This window comes from Thamnophis sirtalis, unplaced genomic scaffold (genome assembly GCF_051295495.1).
Source record: "Thamnophis sirtalis isolate CommonGarterSnake01/CBP01778 unplaced genomic scaffold, rThaSir2_p1.2 scaffold_13, whole genome shotgun sequence".
NCBI classification, from domain to species: Eukaryota; Metazoa; Chordata; class Lepidosauria; order Squamata; family Natricidae; genus Thamnophis; species Thamnophis sirtalis.
In genome coordinates this window covers 13842213-13862998 of record NW_028261393.1, presented here as the reverse complement: position 1 = coordinate 13862998, position 20786 = coordinate 13842213, and the positions used below count along the sequence as shown (strand labels likewise).

Sequence of the window (20786 nt, the reverse complement as noted above, 5' to 3'; positions counted from 1 at the left end):
GGATTAGAACTGACAGTCTCCTGATTCTTCACCACACCAAACTGGCTCTTTATGTAAAAACCAAAGATAGATAGATAGATAGATAGATAGATAGATAGATAGATAGATAGATAGATAGATAGATAGATAGGCAGGCAGGCAGGCAGGCAGGCAGGCAGGCAGGCAGGCAGGCAGGCAGGCAGGCAGAGATAGATATTGTGCTGAAATGTAACATCATGTAGCACAGAGGTGGTATGCTGTCAGTTCGCACCGGTTCGGGCAAACCAGTAGTGGAGGCAGCGCATGGCTCCACTCATCCACCCTGACGTCATCAAGAACCTTCTGTGCATGCGTTCCCGCTACCGAAACAGTAGTGAAGAAAATCGAATACCATCTTTTATGTAGCATGATGTGTGAACTCTGCCAATCCACAACGGACATTTTAGTAGAGTCAAACCCACTTTTCTACTTCCAAAATATTATTGCAATTTCATTAGTTTTATAAGACATTCATCCTATTTCTTCTTGCAGCCTTCCTTATTTCGATCTACAGTAAAACGGGACAGGAAGCCTCAAATCACGCCAAGATCTGTGTTCGTATCTGCAGGTATCCTATTCAACGGCACCCGCTCATGATAGTCCAGTCTTTAAAAAGCACGACTTCAAGACCCAATAGTGCTAATAGAATAGAATAGAAAGAATAAAATTCTTTATTGGTCAAGTGTGATTGGACACACAAGGAATTTGTCTTTGGTGCATAAGCTCTCGGTGTACATAAAAAGACAAGATACATTCGTTAGGAATCATAAGATACAAGACTTAATGATAGTCTTAGGGTACAAATAAGCAACGAAGAAACAATCAATATATAAATTGTAAGGATGCAAGCATCAAAGTTACAGAACTGCAGTCATAAGTGGGAGGAGATGGGTAATAGAAACGATGAGAAGACTAATAGTAATAGTAATGCAGACTTAGTAAATAGTTTGACAGTGTTGAGGGAATTATTTGTTTAGCAGAGTGATTGGGTTTGGGGAAAAACTGTCCTTGTGTCTTGGTGTCTTGGTGCGCAGTGCACTATAGCGTCTTTTTGAGGGAAGGCGTTGAAACAATAAAGGTGAAGGGGGTAAAAAAAAAATTCCCGGCGTGCTGGCGAGAAGCATCAATCCTGCTTATAGCTCAAAGCCAGAGTTCTATCTATACCAATTACCCCTACCCCGCCCTTATAAGGAAGGCGAGTCAAGTGACGTCACGCCTTCCAACTCTCCCGGACTGACAGGTCCACCTCAAAACAGCCTCCCAAAGCAGCCGAATTCTTCGCTTCCCCCTCCCTCCCTCTCTCAGGCTCGTCACGTGACTCTCTTAATCTTGCGCCCCGCCCCTGGAGGCCAGGTATGTTGGACTCCTGCCCAGCCGCCCCTCCCCGCCGGCAGAGCCCAGGGGGCGTGGCCAGAGAGTCTGGGAAAGTAGCCTCGGAAAAGCCAGAGAGAGAGAGAGAGGCGAAAGCAGCCGAAGATTGCCGAGCGGTTTCCGGCAGGTCGCTCTTCGGGAGCCAAGCCCGAGCCGCGGAGTCGATCGCTTTCGGCAACTGCGCCGGACCGAACTTGAGAGTTTGCCAGGCGGGGGGGCTCCGGAGGCGTGGCCGGCGACATGGGAGCCTGTCTGGGGGTCTGCTCTTTGATGAGCTGCGTGAGTGTCTCGTTTCCCGCGTGGGGAGGAGTGTGTGTGTGTGTGTGTGTGTGGGAGGGGGGGGGAGAGCCTGACTTTCCCGAGGCTTTTTTGTTATTTCTTCGACATGTCGGGTTCTTTTTTTTTTTGCTTCTCGTGGGGGGACGACGACACGGATTGGCCTCGGGGGGGGGGGAGAAGGGGAAGGAGGAGTCCGGAGACCTGAGACCGACGCCATTCTCGCCCCCTTCCTTCCCTCCCCAATTATTGAGGAACCCGCTTCTCTGGGTCCCGCTCCGATCCTGCCCGGCTTTACTTGGAAACGGGCGAAAAGTTGATTCTCTTGTTTGGTTTCCTCCGTGGGAAAGCGCTTTTTCGCCCCAATAGTTGTATTCATCTCCTTTGTTCATGTCCATCCTTATTACCTGCGATCTTGTATACGTTTGACCAACTAATAAAGTAAAATGAATAAATATTTCCTACTCCCCGCCCCTTCGTTCACGCCCTACTGAGAAAGGTTTCTTTTTAGTTAGTTAGTTAGTTTGTCAAACATGTAAAAAATAACAGGTATAACTATAAATAAATGGAGACAGTAGGACAGGGACGGTAGGCACGCTGGTGCGCTTATGCACCCCCCTTACAGACCGCTTAGGAATGGGGTGAGGTCAACAGTAGGTTGCGAGGCCGTTTTAACTGAATGGGTGACCCACGGGAGAAAATTCAACAGGTGTGGCTCTTATACAAAGAGACATTTCCCCCGCCTCCCAACACCGCTTACCTGTGTTCCGTGGGTGGTAAGAAAAAGTCTTACCGATACGAGTAATACTTCCTGGTTCTTTTTTTGAGTCTCGGGTTGGGAAACTCGCAGGTGATTCCCTCGCGGTTCAGCCGGGAGTTCCCAATCTCCCGAAAGTTCGTGGATAGCTCCTTAGTTTCTTCCTTTCCTTCTTTTTTTTTGGGGGGGGGGAATGGATGGGGGAAAGGCTAAGGTTCTCAGTCTGGTCTCAACCAGGGTTGCCTAATTTTATTTTATTTTTATTTATTTTGGTTTGTCAAACATGTATGAGAAAACAAGTATGAATATAACATATAAACATATAAGTGTAAGCAGGTATAAGTATATACATAAGAAATTGAGTAGGGACAGTAGGGACGATAGGTACGCTGGTGCGTTTATGCACGCCTCCTTACAGACCTCTTAGGAATTGGATGAAGTTGACAATAGACAGTCTTAGGTTAAAGTTTTGGGGGTTTGGGGATGTAACAACGGAGTCAGGTAGAGCATTCCAGGCGTTGACCACTCTGTTGCTGAAGTCGTATTTTCTGAAATCGAGTTTGGAGCAGTTTACCTTAAGTTTGCATCTATTGTGTGCTCCTGTATTGTTGTGGTTGAAACTGAAGTAGTCATGGGACAGGTAGGACATTGTAGCGGATAATTTTATGTACTACGCTTAGGTCAGACCGAAGGCGGCATAGTTCTAAGTTGTCTAAGCCCAAAATCTCAAGTCTGGTGGCATAAGGGATTCTGTTGCGAGCAGAGGAGTAGAGGACTCTTTTCATGAAATATCTCTAGACTCGTTTGATTGTATTAATGTCCAATATGCAGTGCGGATTCCAGACAGATGAACTGTATTCAAGGATTGTTTTTTTATTGTAGAATTGTAGGTTTACATACATCCTATTCAACTCTCATCAAACATTTCAGAACTCAGGTAGTTGGATGGGAAGGAAATCCGTTCCTTAAGCTGTGGTGTAATAACAATTTAATGTTCATATTTCACTGTTTTGGACAGTCTTTTCAATCCAATGATGCCCTGCGTGTCCCATTTTCATCTTGCAAGGGTTGAATTTTAAATTTAACAAGCTTCAGGGAGAAGTTAAGATGGGCTACTTGCCATGACAGCATTCTAAATTCCAAGCAGGCTGAAGATATTTGGTGAATCTTTTCAGAAAGTTGGTGTACAATGAACTGATACAGTAATCCTTTTTCCTTTTGTTTAATAAGAGATGCCATTGAGTTTTCCATATTTATACAATGAGTCTTTCAGATATGTTTTGTTTTTTACTTCTCTAAAATGGGGACCACAGACACAGGAAACCTGCCACTTTTCTCATTCTTCTGAAATACTCCACCCCCACCAATCTATGGTACAAGAATGCTTTGAAAGAAGGAAGATATATGTCAAAGTTATTAATTTGAAAGATGTTTATTAAAATGAAATTACTAACATCATCAACATTAAATGGAGCCCACTCAGATGCAGAAATACACCATGCAAATGAGATGAAGAGTGTGAAAGAGAGAAAAGAGGCAAGAGGAAGAAGAGAGGGTTAGGAGAGAGGGCAGGGGGGAGAGGAGGAGAGAAAGGAGTGGAAAGAGGAGAAAGGAGAAGGAGGGAGGGAGGGGAAGTAGAGAAGAGAAGGATGACAGAGGGAAGAAAGGATGTAGGGAGGAGGAGAGAGGGAGAAGAAAGTGATGGATAGGGTATAAATATGGTGTATGGAGAGCAGAAGAGGTAATGATAGTTTTTGGGGGTTGATGGTAAGACGAATTGACATAATACTGAATAATATAAAATAGTGTTGGCTATGTAATGGTATATTTGGTTATTTGTATGAAAATAAAAAAAATAAAAACCTTTTAAAAAAGAATGATTAAAAAAAAACCTAATAATTGGTTCTGGGAAATGAAGTTTATGTCAACAGTAATCTTTGCAGTGATGTTGCTGGAAGATTTTTTGTAGGGTGTTGTCTGTGCCCTGGAAGCCATAACTGAGAGGCGAATTGGGAAGATGGGTGTGAGGCAACACACCATGTTATAAGGAGGTGGCCGGACACACGTAGGGTATATGACTTCACAGAAAGTCATCTGGGAGTGAACCAAATTGCAGTCAGTGGGATGGACCTCTGAGTAAATGTGGTGTTGGCATTAAACTTTAAAAACATTTAATTGCTGGATATTCCAAAGCTTTCAGCAGAAGCCGTTTTAAAGAAAACAGAGCTGTTGCCAAGAATCTGACTATTAAAACTTAATGAGATAGAATCTCTCTGAGTGGCATTATATTCATATACACGTGTGTGAGGCTATTGGTGATTGATAATAATTACAGTGATAGTTGCTTATTAGCAAGATTCATGTATGCCGATTGTTAAAATAGTATTGATCTTATGTCCACTTAGTTTTTAAATTTATGCACTGCAATTTTTTTTTTTAAAAAGAGCAGATAGTTTATATCGCACTTGTTCTTCCAAATCTTTTCTCCACAACAATCTTGTGAGGTAGGCTGGGTTGAGAGAACGTTTCAGTAGTTGAGAGTGGAACTTTTTCCTGAATCCTGTTGGAAGCAAAGGAATTCAAACCTTTCATTCTACGGCTCCAGAACGAAGCAGTAAGTCTCCATGAAGTGGGAGGAGACTATTTTATGTCCTCCTATTAAAACCAATGGAGGGTAAAGGCTTTGTGAAAAGTTCTTAGGATTTATTTTTTGTGTGTGTTTGCCTTTTAGACAATGTTAACTCCTGGCAACTGTCTGGATAAAAACCCTCCAGTTTTCTTGGCAAGACTTTCAGCAGTAGTTTGCCGTTGTCTCCTTCCAAGGGCTGGGAGAATGGCTAGACTAAGACACATGTTGTGTCTAAAGCAGGACTATAATTCACGGTCTGCTGGTTTCTAGCCTGATGCCTTAACCACTACACCAAACTCGCTCAGAATATGTGTTAGCATTGGACAATTCAGAGACAGAACTGTGTCGGGCGATTTGAAAGTCTGGTGTGTTGCATAAAAACTGTGATGTGTAATGCGGTAGCAGTTAGGAAATGCAGGAAATTGTAAAGTTTCCATAAACAGTTACTGTGGACGGGGTTATTGCTTGAATCAATCAGGATGTTGTATGTTTTCTTGGATTAAGAAATACACTAAATTATGAATAAGACAGTTGCATTGAAAGAGTTTGTAAAAGGAAAGGGAAGATAAGGATATCGTTGCGTGCCTATTAGTATTTTCTGGACGGACTGTATGGAAACTTCAGGAAAGGAAACACATTGTTCCTAATTCTTGGGAACACTGAGACAAAAGCAATTTGCTGTTAAGTAACTAAGAAGTAAAACTATGAAGTGGCTCAGTGGCTAAGACACTGAGCTTGTCGATCAGAAAGATCAGCAGCTCGGCGGTTTGAATCTCTACTATTTGTCCCAGCTTCTGCCAACCTAGCAGTTCAAAAGCATGTAAAAATGCAAGTAGAAAAATAGGAACCAACTTTGGTGGGAAGGTAACAGCGTTCCATGCGCCTTCAGCGTTTAGTCATGCTGGCCACATGACCACGCATATGTCTTCAGACCTCGCTGGCTCTTTGGCTTTGAAATGGAGATGAGCACTGCCCCCTAGAGTTGGGAACGACTAGTACACATGTGCGAGGGTACCTTTTAGCTATGAAGTGGAATGCCACAACCTGGAGAACTTTTGAGAGTCAACTAATTAAAGCATTTTTATCCACACTATTACTTAACAAGCTCTAGCCAATGTTAAAAAAAAACAACTTTACAATTTGGAAAAACAAAATTGGTATACAAAAATGTGAAATAAAACATTTAGTTCATTTAAACCAGGGATGTCCAACCCCCCGTCCATGAAGCAGCACTGGATCATAGCATGCCAGAAATCAGGCCATGCAAACAAGCGAAGCCGCATCTGTGGGATACAAAACCACACTCCTTCCAGTCCATGGAAAAAAACTCTCTCCATGGAACCAGTTCCAAGTGCCTAATAGATTGGTGGCCACTGGTTTAAACGAAAGTAGAAAAAAAATGGGGAAAAAAAGCAAATTAAAAGCATCTGAATTCTGGCTGTTTAGGACTACAACAACACAAGACTTGGCCATGTGGGTCTAGGACAGGGGTTTCCAACCTTAGCAAAACTTGTGGACTTCAACTCCCAGAATCAACTCTGGGAGTTGAAGTCCACAAGTCCTAAAGCTGCCAAGGTTGGAGACCCCTGGTCTAGGACATCTCGCCATGGCTGACTTGCCCCAGCCCTCTCACCCCGGCCAACTCACCATTGGACAATTCACTCAAGTGGGATCAGTGAATTGCAACAGGCCTTGTCTTGCTTCAGGTATGAACCTTCTCAAGTTAGAAGTTCTTGAGGCTGGGGTGAGCTGCGATTCTACTTGTCTGTCTCTTGAGTTATTCCCGCTACGAGTTATCATGTGGAAAGTTGTTTTGCAGTGAGTTGGCCCCGGCAAGACCACCAGGGTGAGTTGGCCACAGTCAGTTGTCTCATTCTGTGGTCACGTTGTATGGTTAAAGTTGGAGTATCTCAGAGGGAAGTGCAAGTTCTGAAAGGACTGTATACACCAGTTAGTACTTGCCAAGTATTTAATTGACTCTGAATTTGCACCAAGCTCTCCAAAGTTTCAAAACAGGAAAACGGCAGAGTATAAGCAGTGCTTCCTTAAATAGCTGTTCTCCTTGAAAAGCTCCTGAAAAGGATGTTATTTTCATCCCATCTCAGAACATAATAGGCAGCAAATCTAAATAAAAACAAGTTTTTTCCCCACTGTGCTTTATTTTCTCTGTGTGATTTACGGTAGCTACTGACATGTTATGTGACTTATCCTGTGGAGTTACTGTTTAACCTGACTTATCTAGAGAACATGGCTATGTATGCATTCTCTGGCACTCCATGTACTTTTGATGCCAGTGAAACAATTCCTGCATTGAATATGTGCAAAAGAGCCAAGTGGGGCTCCCCAGACAGACCTTGTGGCCCCCTTATCACTCGTACAAGTGGCAGTGATCCTGTGATTGTTAGACACCTCTGTAGGCATCAGTCTACATCCTCAAAGGTGTCATTCAAGTTCACGTTGGCTCCCAATGCATCAAGAAGACAACCGAATGCCAAGTCATTTCTGAGCAGGTTTGCCTACTGCAAGGTTTGGGGCAGAGGCTCAACGGGCGGGTGAAGTTGGCATTGCCCTTCAACCAAGACTATCCACCTGAGCATGGGTGCTGCCATTTTGGTTTCTTGATGAATGTCGTTCAGTGAATTGGGTGTGCAGTTACTGCTTCTGCCTTCTTTAGCCCGAGACCTACCCCACGTGCTGAGTTCCAGTAATGTCTTGCTCTGGAGCAGAGGTCTTCAAACTTGGCAACTTTAAGCCAGCTCTGGAGAATTCAGCCAGCTCTGGAGTTTGGGGACTCGTGCTCTAAGAGAGCTTTTATATCAATCGTAGTTTAGCTCATAGAATAGAATAGAATAGAATTTTATTATTTGTATGCCGCCCTTCTCTGGTAGGACTCAGGGCGGCGAACAATTCAAAAGGGGGAAAAAGGGAAACATAAAAACGAAATACAAATAATAAAAAAAAGCAACAGTCGCACAACCATACATGTCGAGAGGGGAGGGAACTCATCACCCCCAGGCCTGCCGGCAAAGCGAGGTTTTGACGGCTTTTCGGAAGGCCTGGAGAGAGGTGAGGGTCCGAATCCCTGCGGGGAGTTCATTCCAGACGGCCGGAGCTGCCACAGAGAAGGCCCTCCCCTGGGTAATAGCCAGATGGCATTGGCTGGTAGATGGCACCCGGAGGAGGCCAACCCTGTGAGATCTAATGGGTCTGTGGGAGGTAATTGGCAGCAGGCGGTCTCTCAAGTACCTGATGAGCATGCAGGTGGGGGAAATGTGTAATGAGTACTCAGGAAATACATCCGGATGTGTGTAGAGAGAAAGTGGAACTTGCAGACTCCTGCTTTAGAAAGCAAGCTGCGCAAAGCGATGTAGGTTGGTTTGGTTTTAGCATAATACACTAAATCAGGCCAACCATTGCAGGTTACGAACCATAGGCTGTTCTTACAATTATTGTGAACCCATTCTTTCAGTAGGTCATAGTTGTCAGGCACGAACAACCAGTTCCGCACATGAAAAGTTCAATGAACTATTTTTCACTGGATGTTTCACAAATAGATGGTTTGCACCTGGGCCAGACCAAATAGGGTCCAACTACATTCAAGGGGTGGTTGGATTTTGCCTTTCTATGCTTATGTAAAGATTCCAGACTAATCCCCCACTTGACTCCTCACCTTGAGTCAGCCAGTCTCACTCCATCATAAGTTAAAGTACAGGTAGTCATCGACTTAATGACTATTGGTGTGTTGGAATAACAGGCTGAAGGAGGGGGGGGGGCTTTCTAAGGGGAATAAAAATACATTCCAGCTTGGACCCGGTTTAGTGGAAGAAATGTCTGAGGTCAAACCCTTAGGTCTCCATCTGCTGTTTCCCAAGAGAAGACAGGCCTGGTGAGATTCTTGTAATAGAGGTGACCAGCAATAAAGCAATAATAATACTTGGGTCTATTCATGGAATGATTTTGGTGGTTTGAGTTACTTGTGTCTGACAAGTCACTTAATGGCTAAAATTGTGATGGTATTGGGGGAAAAAATTGGCTTACGACCAATCCTTGTATTTAGCAATAGCAATAGCAGTTAGACTTATATACCGCTTCATAGGGCTTTCAGCCCTCTCTAAGCGGTTTACAGAGTCAACATATTGCCCCCAACAACAATCCGGGTCTTCATTTTGCCCACCTTGGAAGGATGGAAGGCTGAGTCAACCCTGAGCCAGTGAGATTTAAACAGCCGAACTGCAGAACTGTAGTCAGCTGAAGTAGCCTGCAGTGCTGCATTAAACCACTGCACCACCTCGGCTCTTTGTTATCATCCCGGCATCCCCATGGTCACATGATCATAATTCGGGCCCTGGCAAGTAGCCTGTATTTGTGACTATTGCGTAGTTCTGGGGTCATGTGATAATCATTTGTAAGCTTCCCGTTTGCTTCCAACAAGCAAAATTGAGGAGCGAAGCTGGATTTGTTTAATGACCACAGGGAAAAAGATTGTACACTTGGACTTTGGATAAATAATGACATTGCTTAGCAACAGACGTTCTTGGTCTAGCTGTGGTCATAAGCCAAGGATCACTTGTGTGGTTTAAAGTGGTGTGCGAAACAAGTCTACATGCTCATAATCTCATGAAGAGCAGATAGGATCAAGATGCATCAAGATGTTAATATCATGCAAAGACCATTCCAGAAACTTGCCTAGCTGGACTTTTCTCTTGATTTTTACCTTATCTGCATGGGGACATTATCACCAGCTGGGAAAGAGAACAGATTTTTGTTTCTAAATTATATTCTAGGCATTTTTATTTATAATAATGTTTATTCCTTCGTGACCTGACAAATGCGCGCATGACAAAACCGCGCCAACAAAACCGTGGCGAGAAAACCGCGACCTCAAAATCGCGCCCACAACAGCACGCCGACAAAAGCGCGATTAGGTTAAGGTAAGGGTTAGGGTTAGGGTTGGGGTTATTACCTTGTTTTCGCATTGTTTGTTGATGGCATGCTTTTGTCGGCGCGCTGTTGTCGGCGCGATTTCGAGGTCGTGGTTTTCTCACCGCGGTTTTGTCGGCACACTTTTGTCGTACGCACATTTATCGGTGAACCAATTCCTTAATGGTAGTTTTGGGTAGTTTGTTGTCCTAGAAACAAAAACTAAGTGTAACAATTTCCGTGTGGAGTCCCTTTGAAAAATTATTTATTTTTCGTGACCACGTAATCTGTTTTTTTTAAATTTGGAACGTTTTAAAGTTTGTTTCAAAACATTTAAGAAACAAAATAAATGACCACATACAAGGAAAAGAGAAAAAAAGAAAAGAAAAAGTACATAGTAAAAAAATGAAAAGATCTGGTAAAGAAAATGTACGGTTGTCATAAAGTTTAACATTCATTTTCATAGATGAATCCATGAATATGTACAACTTTGTATCATTTTAAGAAATAATTGAAAATCACCACAAAGCTTTAAATATTAATAGGAAATATTGATATTGCCCCTGTTCATCGTGATTCCTAAAAGAAATGCATGTGATCTTAAAAGGAAAAAAATATTTCTTTGCTTTCTCACGCGGCTGCTGCCTCTTCCTCTCGACAGGTATCATGTCTCTGTGGCTCAGCTTCTTGTCTCTTGTGTGGCTGTTGTCCCTCTACCAAGAATTCAACTGTAACACGCCTCAGCTTCACCTTGTTTCTCTTCCTGGGGACATTAGTGTCCATCATCATGATAATTCCAGGAGTTGAAGAAAAGCTGCACAAGGTGAGTAACACACGGATTCCCCCGGGGTTTTTGAAACGAGGCCAAAGGTGCTTCAGAATCTCAAGTGAGCTGACAGTACTGAAAGTAATGTCAACTCTAACACTGACCTAACGGAAGCCATCTTGGAGCTTTCAATGTTGCCACTGAGCTGGAGCTGAGGGATAGGGAGGCACAATTTGAGATAGTTGGGACTTTGTAGCGCAAAATTAAATACTGTATTTTTCGGAGGATAAGAGGCTAAAATGTGGGTGCGTCTTATACTCTGAATGTAGCTTTTTCAAAGCTTTTTTTTCAGCCTTAATGAGGCGCTAGCGATCTTCCATGCTTTGCCTGCTTTTCTCATTGTTGCTCCCTCCAACGATCAGCTGTGCTCTAGAAGCTGTTTTTCAGCCCTAATCAGGCGCTAGTGAGTGAAGCATCTTCCAGGCTTCCCCTGCTTTCCTCATTGCTTCACTCTTAACGATCAGCTGTGCTTTAGAAGCTGTTTTTCAGCCCTAATCAGGCGCTAGTGAGTGAAGCATCTTTGGGGGTTCCCCTGCTTTCCTCATTGCTTCACTCTTGACAATCAGCTGTGCTTTAGAAGCTGTTTTTTATCCCCTACAAAGGGATAAAAAGCACACAAGTGCTAAAAACCAGCAAACTTATGTGCTGAAGCTGACCAGACTAAGGATGCTAGCCAGATGAATACCTGGCAGGCAGAATTTCCACCCTCCCCACTATTTTCCTCCCCAAAAACTAAGGCGTGTCTTATACTCCAGTGCGTCTTATACTCCAAAAATATGGTACTTTCCCTTGGGAACCAAGGGCATTCTCACACCTGGTCAGTGGAAGGAGGAGTGATGTCACTAGGCAACCAGATGGAGCCATGATTGGACCATGTGACTGTTTTGAGAAAATGAAAAACTTTTTCATTAGGTGAAAACCGTGGGAACCTTCAGGGTTTTCACCAGATCTGTGCCAATATGATATATCTAATAAAGCTATTCTTTGAGGAATCTACTTGCTTCTGAGTTTTGCTTGCTATGGGTCTATTACTTGGAACCCTGACAAGTAATTTTTGCAATTATTGTAATTGTTAGGGGTGTGTGAGACCTTTTGACTTTGTAGCAGACTTTGTTACAAGTTTGAGATGGATTGGTCTAATGTTATTGGATGGTTCTAACACTCTTTTGATATTCTGGAAACATTTGAACTCCAGGCAACTCCAAAATATTTCCAGAACTCTTTTGGAAGAGTGGCTATATTGGGATACTTCCAAAATTGACCATAATGATTTATCTCCCCACCCTCATACATGTATACATGTTATTTGTTAAACTAATTCATATGGCTCTCTCCTTATGCCATTAATAAGTATTTTGGGGCTTTAGAAAACGCATAATAAATACACAAATTTCCTCTTGGTCCTTTAACCTTCCAATTAACAAGAGTGAAAATTTGCAAAGAGCTCAATTTGTGGTATGTTTCTTCTTTAAATTGTTTGTATAATGTCTTCCTTCCACATCTCACACTTGCTGTGTTTAAAGAGCTTTTTCTGGTGGTCTTTTTGTGCTACCTTTGTTGACAAATCAGTGGGTGGAGGGTGCTACTCCTGATTGGTTTCTGTTGTATGTTTCTTCATCACCCCATAGCTTTCCTGGTTGTTCAGATTTCCAGGTTGGGAAAACACCCAAGGGAAGTGTTTCATCCTGAGTTTGGAACTGAACAGAAAAATAACATGCCGTGGAAGATAGAAAGATAATGGTGTCATTGGCCTCCTCACCTCCACCAAAGGCAACAGTTTCCCCAAGTTTCTTTAACAAGATTTATTGAAAGGGGAAATTAGAGTATGAGTGGTGTGGTGGCCTAGAGATGAAGACTCTTGTCTCAGTCTCAGAAGGTTGAGAATTTAATCCTAGGTAGGGACAGATGATTCTTTATCAGGGCGCAAAGAGAAAATATCTGCTGTGAACTCTGTATAGGCATCAGGAAGGGCATCTTGCTAGTAAATGCTCAGCTCCATTCAGTTACCCCAACTCCATCTCAATAAAAGGGATTATATAAAAGAAAAAAAGTTCATCCTTTTCTTCATAAAAAGAAAAAAAGGGGGGGGGGAGAGGATGCGGTTACAAAAAATCCCAGCAACTAGATTGTTTCCCCTATTTAGGATTCAGTTTAGCTCATAGATTCATAAGAGGGAGACATTTCTCAATCTCTGGCTCATATGAATGGGTAAAGAAGTTCTTCTCTTAATTTGATTAACTTTAATTTTCTCTCAAGCCGAGCCATGAGTGGCTGTTTAGAATGTGAACCTCTTCCCAAACATGCCATTATATGGTCCATACGCAACACGGGGAATTTCACCAACGTTATAATATTGCCCTTTACAAATTATTGCATCAATAGGTTTTTTCCCCCCCTTGTTCAATTGAAAAATAATGCTGAGAAACAGGCAGGGAAATAATCAGTAATTGTTGCATTAAAGATGAGGGCTTTTCTAAAGCTGTCTTTTTCCTTTGACCAGCTTCCTGGATTCTGCGAAGGAAGCAGTTCACCTGTCGGCATCAAGGTTGACTGTAAGGCCTTCCTGGGACTCAAATCAGTGTACCGCATGTGTTTTGCCACAGCTTCGTTCTTCTTCTTCTTCGCCCTGCTGATGCTCTGTGTCAGGAGCAGCAAGGATCCCCGAGCCTCAATACAGAACGGGTGAGGCCCTTCGTTCAGCTGATGCTATTCGTGCTCATGTTTTATCCTGTCCAAGACAGCAAAAAAACCAGCTCAGGAAATCCGGGGGTTAATTCTGGGAACCTTCCTTTCATTCAACTTGCAGTTTCACTTCGGGTGTTTGTGTATCTGTGACTAAAAGACAAATGAAGCTGCAGAAGCAATATTGATTTTGACCAGGGGTGGGATTGAACAATTTTAGCAACCAGTTTTCTGCCTGGTTGCTGGGTGGGCATGGCCATGGGGGCGTGGCATAGTTAGCTTCCTGCACCATAGCAGGGGGTGGCGTTTTCGCCCTCCCCAGGCTCCAGAGGATTTCCTTGAGCCTCCAGGAGGACAAAAACCACCTCCCCCCGGACTCCGGAGGCTGTGTGGATGCTGGAAATGGGCCTGTTTCCAGAATTCCAGTGTGACCCGACAAAAGGGCGAACAACAAAACCGCGCCCAACTAAACCGCATCGCTGATGTCATCAACGCAGCGACAACAGCCAGCGTGGAGAAAGAAGGGCGCTTTAAATAGCGCGTCGAAAGAAAGCCGATTTAACTTAAGGTAAGGGTTAGGTTTAGGGTTAGGTTTAGGGTTAGGTTTAGAGTTAGGTTAAGGGTTAGGTTAAGGGTTAGGTTAAGGGTTAGGTTAAGGGTTAGGTTAAGGGTTAGGTTTAGGGTTAGGTTAAGGGTTAGGTTAAGGGTTAGGGTTAGGTTAAGGGTTAGGTTAAGGGTTAGGTTTAGGGTTAGGTTTAGGGTTAGGTATAGAGTTAGGTTAAGGGTTAGGTTTAGGGTTACGGGTTAAGTTTAGGTTTAGGGTTTACAGCGTGCTTCTCTCTCTGCGCTGTTGTCGCCCTGTTGATGACGTCAGCGACGTGGTTTAGTTGGGCGCGGTTTTGTCGTTCGCCCTTTTGTCGGTGAACTGAATTCCAGTACTTCTGGTAGGCCCATTTTGCGCCCTCCCAGAACCTCTGCATGGGTTCTGCACTTACCTGGCATCCTAAATGGGCCACGTGGAGATTCCTGGGAGGGGCAAGGCAGGGTGGATGGGGGTCAGCCAGTCCTTGCAACTACTGGTTCAGTGAACCAGATTAAAATTAACATCCGGTTCACCTGAACCATCCGAACTGACTGAATCCCATCTCTGATTTTGACTGATTTCAGGGCTTTTCCCCTTCCCTTCCTTTTTTTTTTTTGTTGCTCCGGCATCATTTAAAGCTAGTTTTTCCACAGCTGTCATCTCGGGACATTAAGCTGAACTTGATAGGATTGTCCTGTGTGTAAACCCAAACCTGTTTCACCTCCGCATGTAAAACATTGGTGGTTGTTTTTTTCTTTTAAATTTCCGGCTTCTTTCTTGCATCCCCTCTTCCATAACTTTCTCCACGGATCTGTTCCTTCCAAGCTTCTAATAGATTTTTTTTTAAAAATTAAACTTTTGTGAAGTATAGTTCTCTTGTAGATGTTGCCAAGATCATCTCTGGCAAAATTCCAGTCAAAAAAGAACAAGAGATCCAAGGAACAGATAAAAATGTTGAAACTGACCTTGCCTGTGCAGAGAATTGGGTCAATTTTTATTGTGTATTGTCAAATTCAATTAAAAACTCTAAGCAGGGCAGAATAAACTGCCCATGAAAAACAGCCGGATCAATGGACGGATATTTATTTTAAAGCCTCTTTTAAAGCCAGTTCAGGATTGAAAGCCCGATCAAACAGCTTATTTCTCCGTGCCTTTTTATGTGTTCCAATGACTTGTTGAAATTCAGTTTCTCCCCATTAGTTCCCAAATTTTATAGCACTGTCTGTTGATGTAAAGGCTCCGATGTGAATCTAGAATACCAAGGCTTGTAGGAAGGCGGTATTAAATATCTCCATGCCTTCCCTGAAACAGGACCATGCAAGCTTTATAAATAAATCCTCTCTTAAAATAAACGTAACCTTGGTCCATTAGTGACCTGGTTTAGAAGTATACTAACCCATACTATAAGGGACGCGGTGGCTCAGTGGCTAAGACGCTGAGCTTGTCAGTCAGAAAGGTCAGCATTTCGGCAGTTCAAATCCCTAGCACCGCATAATGGAGTGAGCTCCCGTTACTTCTCCCAGCTTCTGCCAACCTAGCAGTTCAAAAGCACGTAAAAAATGCAATTAGAAAAATAAGGACCACCTTTGGTGGGAAGGTAACAGCGTTCTGTGTGCCTTTGGAGTTGAGTCATGCCTGCCATATGACCACGGAGACGTCTTCAGACAGCGCTGGCTCTTTGGCTTTGAAACGGAGCACTGCCCCCTAGAGTTGGGAATGACTAGCATGTATGTGCAAGGGGAACCTTTACCTTTTTAACCCATACTGTAGTTCAGCTTAGTTTCTGAATCGAGACTGTTCTTCAGCAAGGTCTTTAGTCATGTTTTCTTACAGCTCATCTTAAATATAGCCAGGTATGTCATGAAATCCGAACTACAGGTAGTCCTTACCTGTACCTTACCTTTGCCACTTACAGCCATTTGTTTAGTGACCCTTTGAAGTTACAACGGCCCTGGGGAAAAAAACGACTTTACGACCATCTTTCATACTTATGACATTTGCAGCATCCCCATGATCACATAATCAATATTCGGATCCTTGTCAACTGGTTCATTTTTATGACGGTTTGCAGTGTCCCGAGATTATGCGATCAGCTACTGTGATTCACTGTGCAAGAAAGGTGGCAAAATGGGGCAAAACTCCCTTAACAAATGTCTCATTCAGCAACAGAAATTTTGGGCTCGGTTGTGGTCGTAACTTGAGGACTGTCTGCAATGTAGGTTGTTGTAGGCTAGCTTGACTTGACTCAGTTCAGCCATATGGTCTGAAGTAATGATTAACTTACAATCACAATATCACAATTAGTCCTTCAGGAAAGTGATATTGTTAGAATGTCTGCAAAACAAGGACTGCTTTTTGCACTCATTTCTGGCATTTCCTGGTTTATTTTCCCCCCATCCCCCACAGTTGCAGTGGTGGGTTTCAAAACTTTTTAGAATCTCTTCTGTAGGTGTGGCCTGCTTTGTGGGAGTGACTTGCTAGCCATGTGACTGGATGGGAGTGGCTTGCCAGCCATGTGACTGGGTGGGAGTGGCTTGCCAGCCATGTGACTGGGTGGGCATGGCCAGCTTGTAAAATGTGGTGAAACTCTTGCTTAGCAACCAAACGCTCTTGCTTAGCAACCAAAATGTTGGCTCAGAAACTCTGGCATTTGAAGCACGCAAGTCTTAAAGCTGTCAAGTTACAAGACCCTTGCACCCCTAACCCTTTAGGAAAAAAAACCCAGGGGTGTTCAAACTTGACAGCTTTAAGACTTGTGGACTTCAACTCCCAGAATTCCTCCTCCAGCCATGTTGGCTCAGGAACTCTCGCATTGAAGTGTGCAAGTCTTAAAGCTGTCAAGTTACAAGACCCTTGCATCCCTATCCCTTTAGAAAAAAAACCTCAGGGGTGTTCAAACTTGACAGCTTTAAGACTTGTGGACTTCAACTCCCAGAATTCCTCTTCTTGCTCTTCATCTTGATGATGTGTGGATGGGCAGGGGGAGGGATCTGGAACCGGTTCTAAACAGCACTGTAGATTTGTGGAACCTTTTCTCTAGAAGAGCTTAAAACTGGCAGGAATCCACCCCTGCACAGTTGGCAGAATGAAAGGACGGCTATAAAAATACTGAAGAAAAGATTAGTGTCAGGGTTCCAAGTAACACCCCGAGCATAAGAAGACTCCGAGGCTTGAGGTTCCTCAAAGTTCCATTTTTTTTTATTTATAACAATTTTTTCCTTACAGTTGACAATATACTTGAAGCTTGCTTTCTTACCATCCCATAGATCCATCTTATCTTACAACGGTCCTACTTCTTCTTCCCTCCCTCCCTCCCTCTTTCCTTCCCTCGTTTCTTCTCTCCTACTCTCCTTCCTTCCCTCCTTCCTTCCCTCCCTCCTTCCCCCTTCCCTCCTTCTCTCCTTCCCTCCTTCCTTCCCTCCCTCCTTCCTTCCTTCCCTCCTTTCTTCTCTCCTTCTCTCCTTCCTTTCCCCTTCCTTTCCTCCTTCCTTCCCCCCTTCCTTCTCTCCTACATTCCCCCCTTCCTTCCCTCCTTTCTTCTCTCCTTCTCCTTCCTTCCCTCCTTCCTTCCCTCCTTTCTTCTCTCCTTCTCTCCTTCCTTCCCTCCTTCCTTCCCTCCTTGCTTCCCTCCCTCCTTTCCTCCCTCCTTCCTACCCCCTTTCTTCTCTTTCTTCTCTCCTTCCTTCCTTCCTCCTCTCCTTTTCCTCCTCTCCTTCCCCTTCCTCCCCTTTGCCCTTCCCTTCTTCTTCCCATTCCTCCCCTCTTTCCTACTCTTACATTCCCTCCCATTCTTCCTCTGCCTTAAAGTTCCATTTTATTAGCGATGTCATATTGGCACATCTGGGAAAACCCAAATCTGAAGGTTTCCAGGTTTTCCCCACCCAAAAGAAAGTCCAAATCTCTGCCCAGCATCCCCATGTCCATCACATGGCCCAATGAAGCACCGTCTGAACTGGAGATGCCTCCCAGTCACACCACTCCATGTGTCCTTGACTCTCTGACAAAAGGAATGTTATTTTCACTACCCCATATAATCCTCCCTCCCAATTTCCTACAGCAAAAAATGTGGCAGGCCTGAAGGGCCAAAGCAAAAGATGGCTTCCAGGCCTGACAATTAGTCTTTGCCCACCTAACATGCAAGTGCTCCAAATCTAATAATTTCTATTTGGATTGGAGGGGTACACGTTGTCCATTGCTGGAACGTGGAAAAAAAAAGGGAATATTAGAGAGGACAAAGGATGCTGAGAACCTGATCAAATCACAAAGCCAGCGATAGTTTTGTGTTCTGCAGGACATGATTGCTAGTGAGGGATATCTTAACTGTAGTTGACTTACCTCTTCCACAACTCTAAAGAGAAATTTTCTTGCTGCCAACTTCAGGTTTTGGTTCTTCAAGCTCCTGATGCTGATTGGAATAACCGTGGGTGCCTTCTATATTCCCGATGGAACATTCACATCTGGTAAAAGAAAAAAAAACCTTTTTTTCTGTGTATTTAAATGAATCTGTGATGCAAAATTTTGTTTATATGTATGCAGGAATTGCTTTAATTAAAGGGAGTGTCTCAGGGCTGAAAGAATAAAATAGAATAGAATAGAATAGAATAGAATAGGAGAACAGGACAGTAGAGTAGAATAGAGGATAGAGGAGAAGAAATAGAATAGAACAAAATAGAGAATAGAGTAGAATAGAGTATTGAATAGAAGAAATAGAATAGAATTCAGTGTTTCTCAACCTTGGCAACTTGAAGATGTCTGGACTTCAACTCCCAGAATTCCCCAGCCAGCATTCGCTGGCTGGGGAATTCTGGGAGTTGAAGTCCAGACATCTTCAAGTTGCCAAGGTTGAGAAACACTGGAATAGATAATAAAATAGAATAGAGAATAGGAATATAGAATAGAATAAATACAATAGAATAGAGTACAGAATAGAATAGAGAATTGAATTGAAAAGAATTGAATTCTTTATTGGCCAAGTGTGATTGGACACACAAGAAATTTTCTCTTTCGTGCATATGCTCTCAGTGTATATTAAAAAAAAAACATTCATCAAGAATCGTAAGATGCAACACTTAATGATGGTGCTTAAGTATATTTGTTAATTTTATTTAATGCCTGTCTTTACTGTGGGGCCACTCTGGGCCGCTTACGATAATCAGAAGGAAGGAACGGAAAGGCGTGCAAGCAGAACAGAAGTAAAATAATAGAGCAATGAAACAAGCAATGACAAAGGAACACAGCGAGAATAACACATCAATCTGATAGCCAAAAGGATGGGTGGATGGAGAGCAGAGAGCAAGGCGGAGCGAGGTGAAGTCCGCCATCGAACTGGCAGCTACCTCCAGGGAGGTGGGCTAATTTGGGGGCTAATTCTTGAGGAGTCTGCCAACAGAAAAATAGAAAGATATTAAGGTAAGGCTACTTAAGGTTGTGCAGGTCTAATGGATGCCAAATTTTTGGGAACAGGAAGAAATTAAGCCTGAGAGAAATTATAATCCATTTAAGGCTGACACAGTGCTTCCAAAGTGTTTTTAAAGCTTACACATCCACTAGGCCTCTGTGATATATTTAAACTTCTTCCTGGGGTTTGTTGTCTCATTCAAGGATGGTAGCATGAGATTTGGGTTAATAAGGTTCCAAGTAACACCCTCAACAAAAAGAAGACACCGAGGCTACAGTTTCCTCAAAGTTCCACTTTATTAGCAATGTCATATTGGCACATCTGGGGAAACCCGAATCTGAATGTTTCCAGGTTTCCCCCACCCAAATGAAAGTCCAAGTCCCTGCCCAGCACACACATGTCCATCACAAGCTCCCCGTTGGGAGAGCGAGTACGTTCAGCGAAGCATTGTGAGAGTTGTGTTGGAGAACACACAAACCAGCATCCAGAGACACTGCAGTTTAAATAGGCTTTTACTTTCGTGGAAACAGAGGTATCAGAGTCCATCAAACAGTCCAAGTCATACACGGATAAGATAGTCAGTCATCAATGTCTTTCAGTTAAGGGATAATCCAAATAACATAGTCCAGTATCATATAATCAGTTCAGTACTCAAAGTTTGCTAGCAGTTGCAAATTTTACAATAGCTCACGGCACTCAGATCAGATCAGCCCAGCATCTAACGAACAGAGAGCTAACAGTCATTCTGGCTCCCTCTTATGGCCGATTGAGGAAAACGGCAACCAATCACATTTTACAGTATGATTTTAAAAAAACAGGTACATCATTTTTACATGAGTTATATATTGCCAACACAACCGTTGGAATTTTATTCCTAACAACATGATCCAATCAGGCACCGCTCCAACTGGAGATGTCTCCTAATCACACCATCACAACTGCAGGCAAGATGTCCTTGACTCTCGAAGAAAGGAATGCTGTTTGGACTATATATCTCCCATACTCCATATAATCCCCCCCTCCCATTTTCCCATAGCATTGAATATAGCAGGCTGGAAGGCCCAATGCAAAAGATGGCTGCCAGGCCTGACTGGAAGTTGAGAATGACTATCTTGTGTCTCTTGTGTCTTTTCTCCCCAATGAAGTCTGGTTCTACTTTGGCGTGGTTGGTTCCTTCTTCTTCGTCCTCATCCAGCTCATCCTCTTGATTGATTTTGCTCACTCCTGGAGTCAAAATTGGCTGCGCAATGCAGATGAAGGCAACAGCAAGTCCTGGTATGCAGGTGTGTATGAAACATGCCTGTTTCAGAATACGGTCGATGCAGC

The 20786-nt window shown here is 43.3% G+C and overlaps 1 protein-coding gene across 1 annotated transcript in view; it reads left to right on the top strand.

Moving 5' to 3' along the window:
- Window positions 1-1492: 1492 nt before the first annotated feature.
- Window positions 1493-20786, top strand: part of SERINC2 (serine incorporator 2) — a 34526-nt gene continuing 15232 nt past the window's right edge. Inside the window, exons 1-5 of the mRNA XM_087727015.1 lie at window positions 1493-1668; window positions 10633-10794; window positions 13298-13479; window positions 18443-18522; window positions 20606-20743. Coding sequence (XP_087583141.1) covers window positions 1630-1668; window positions 10633-10794; window positions 13298-13479; window positions 18443-18522; window positions 20606-20743 — 601 coding nt within the window. The 5' untranslated portion in view covers window positions 1493-1629. The remainder of the gene's footprint in view (window positions 1669-10632; window positions 10795-13297; window positions 13480-18442; window positions 18523-20605; window positions 20744-20786) is intronic.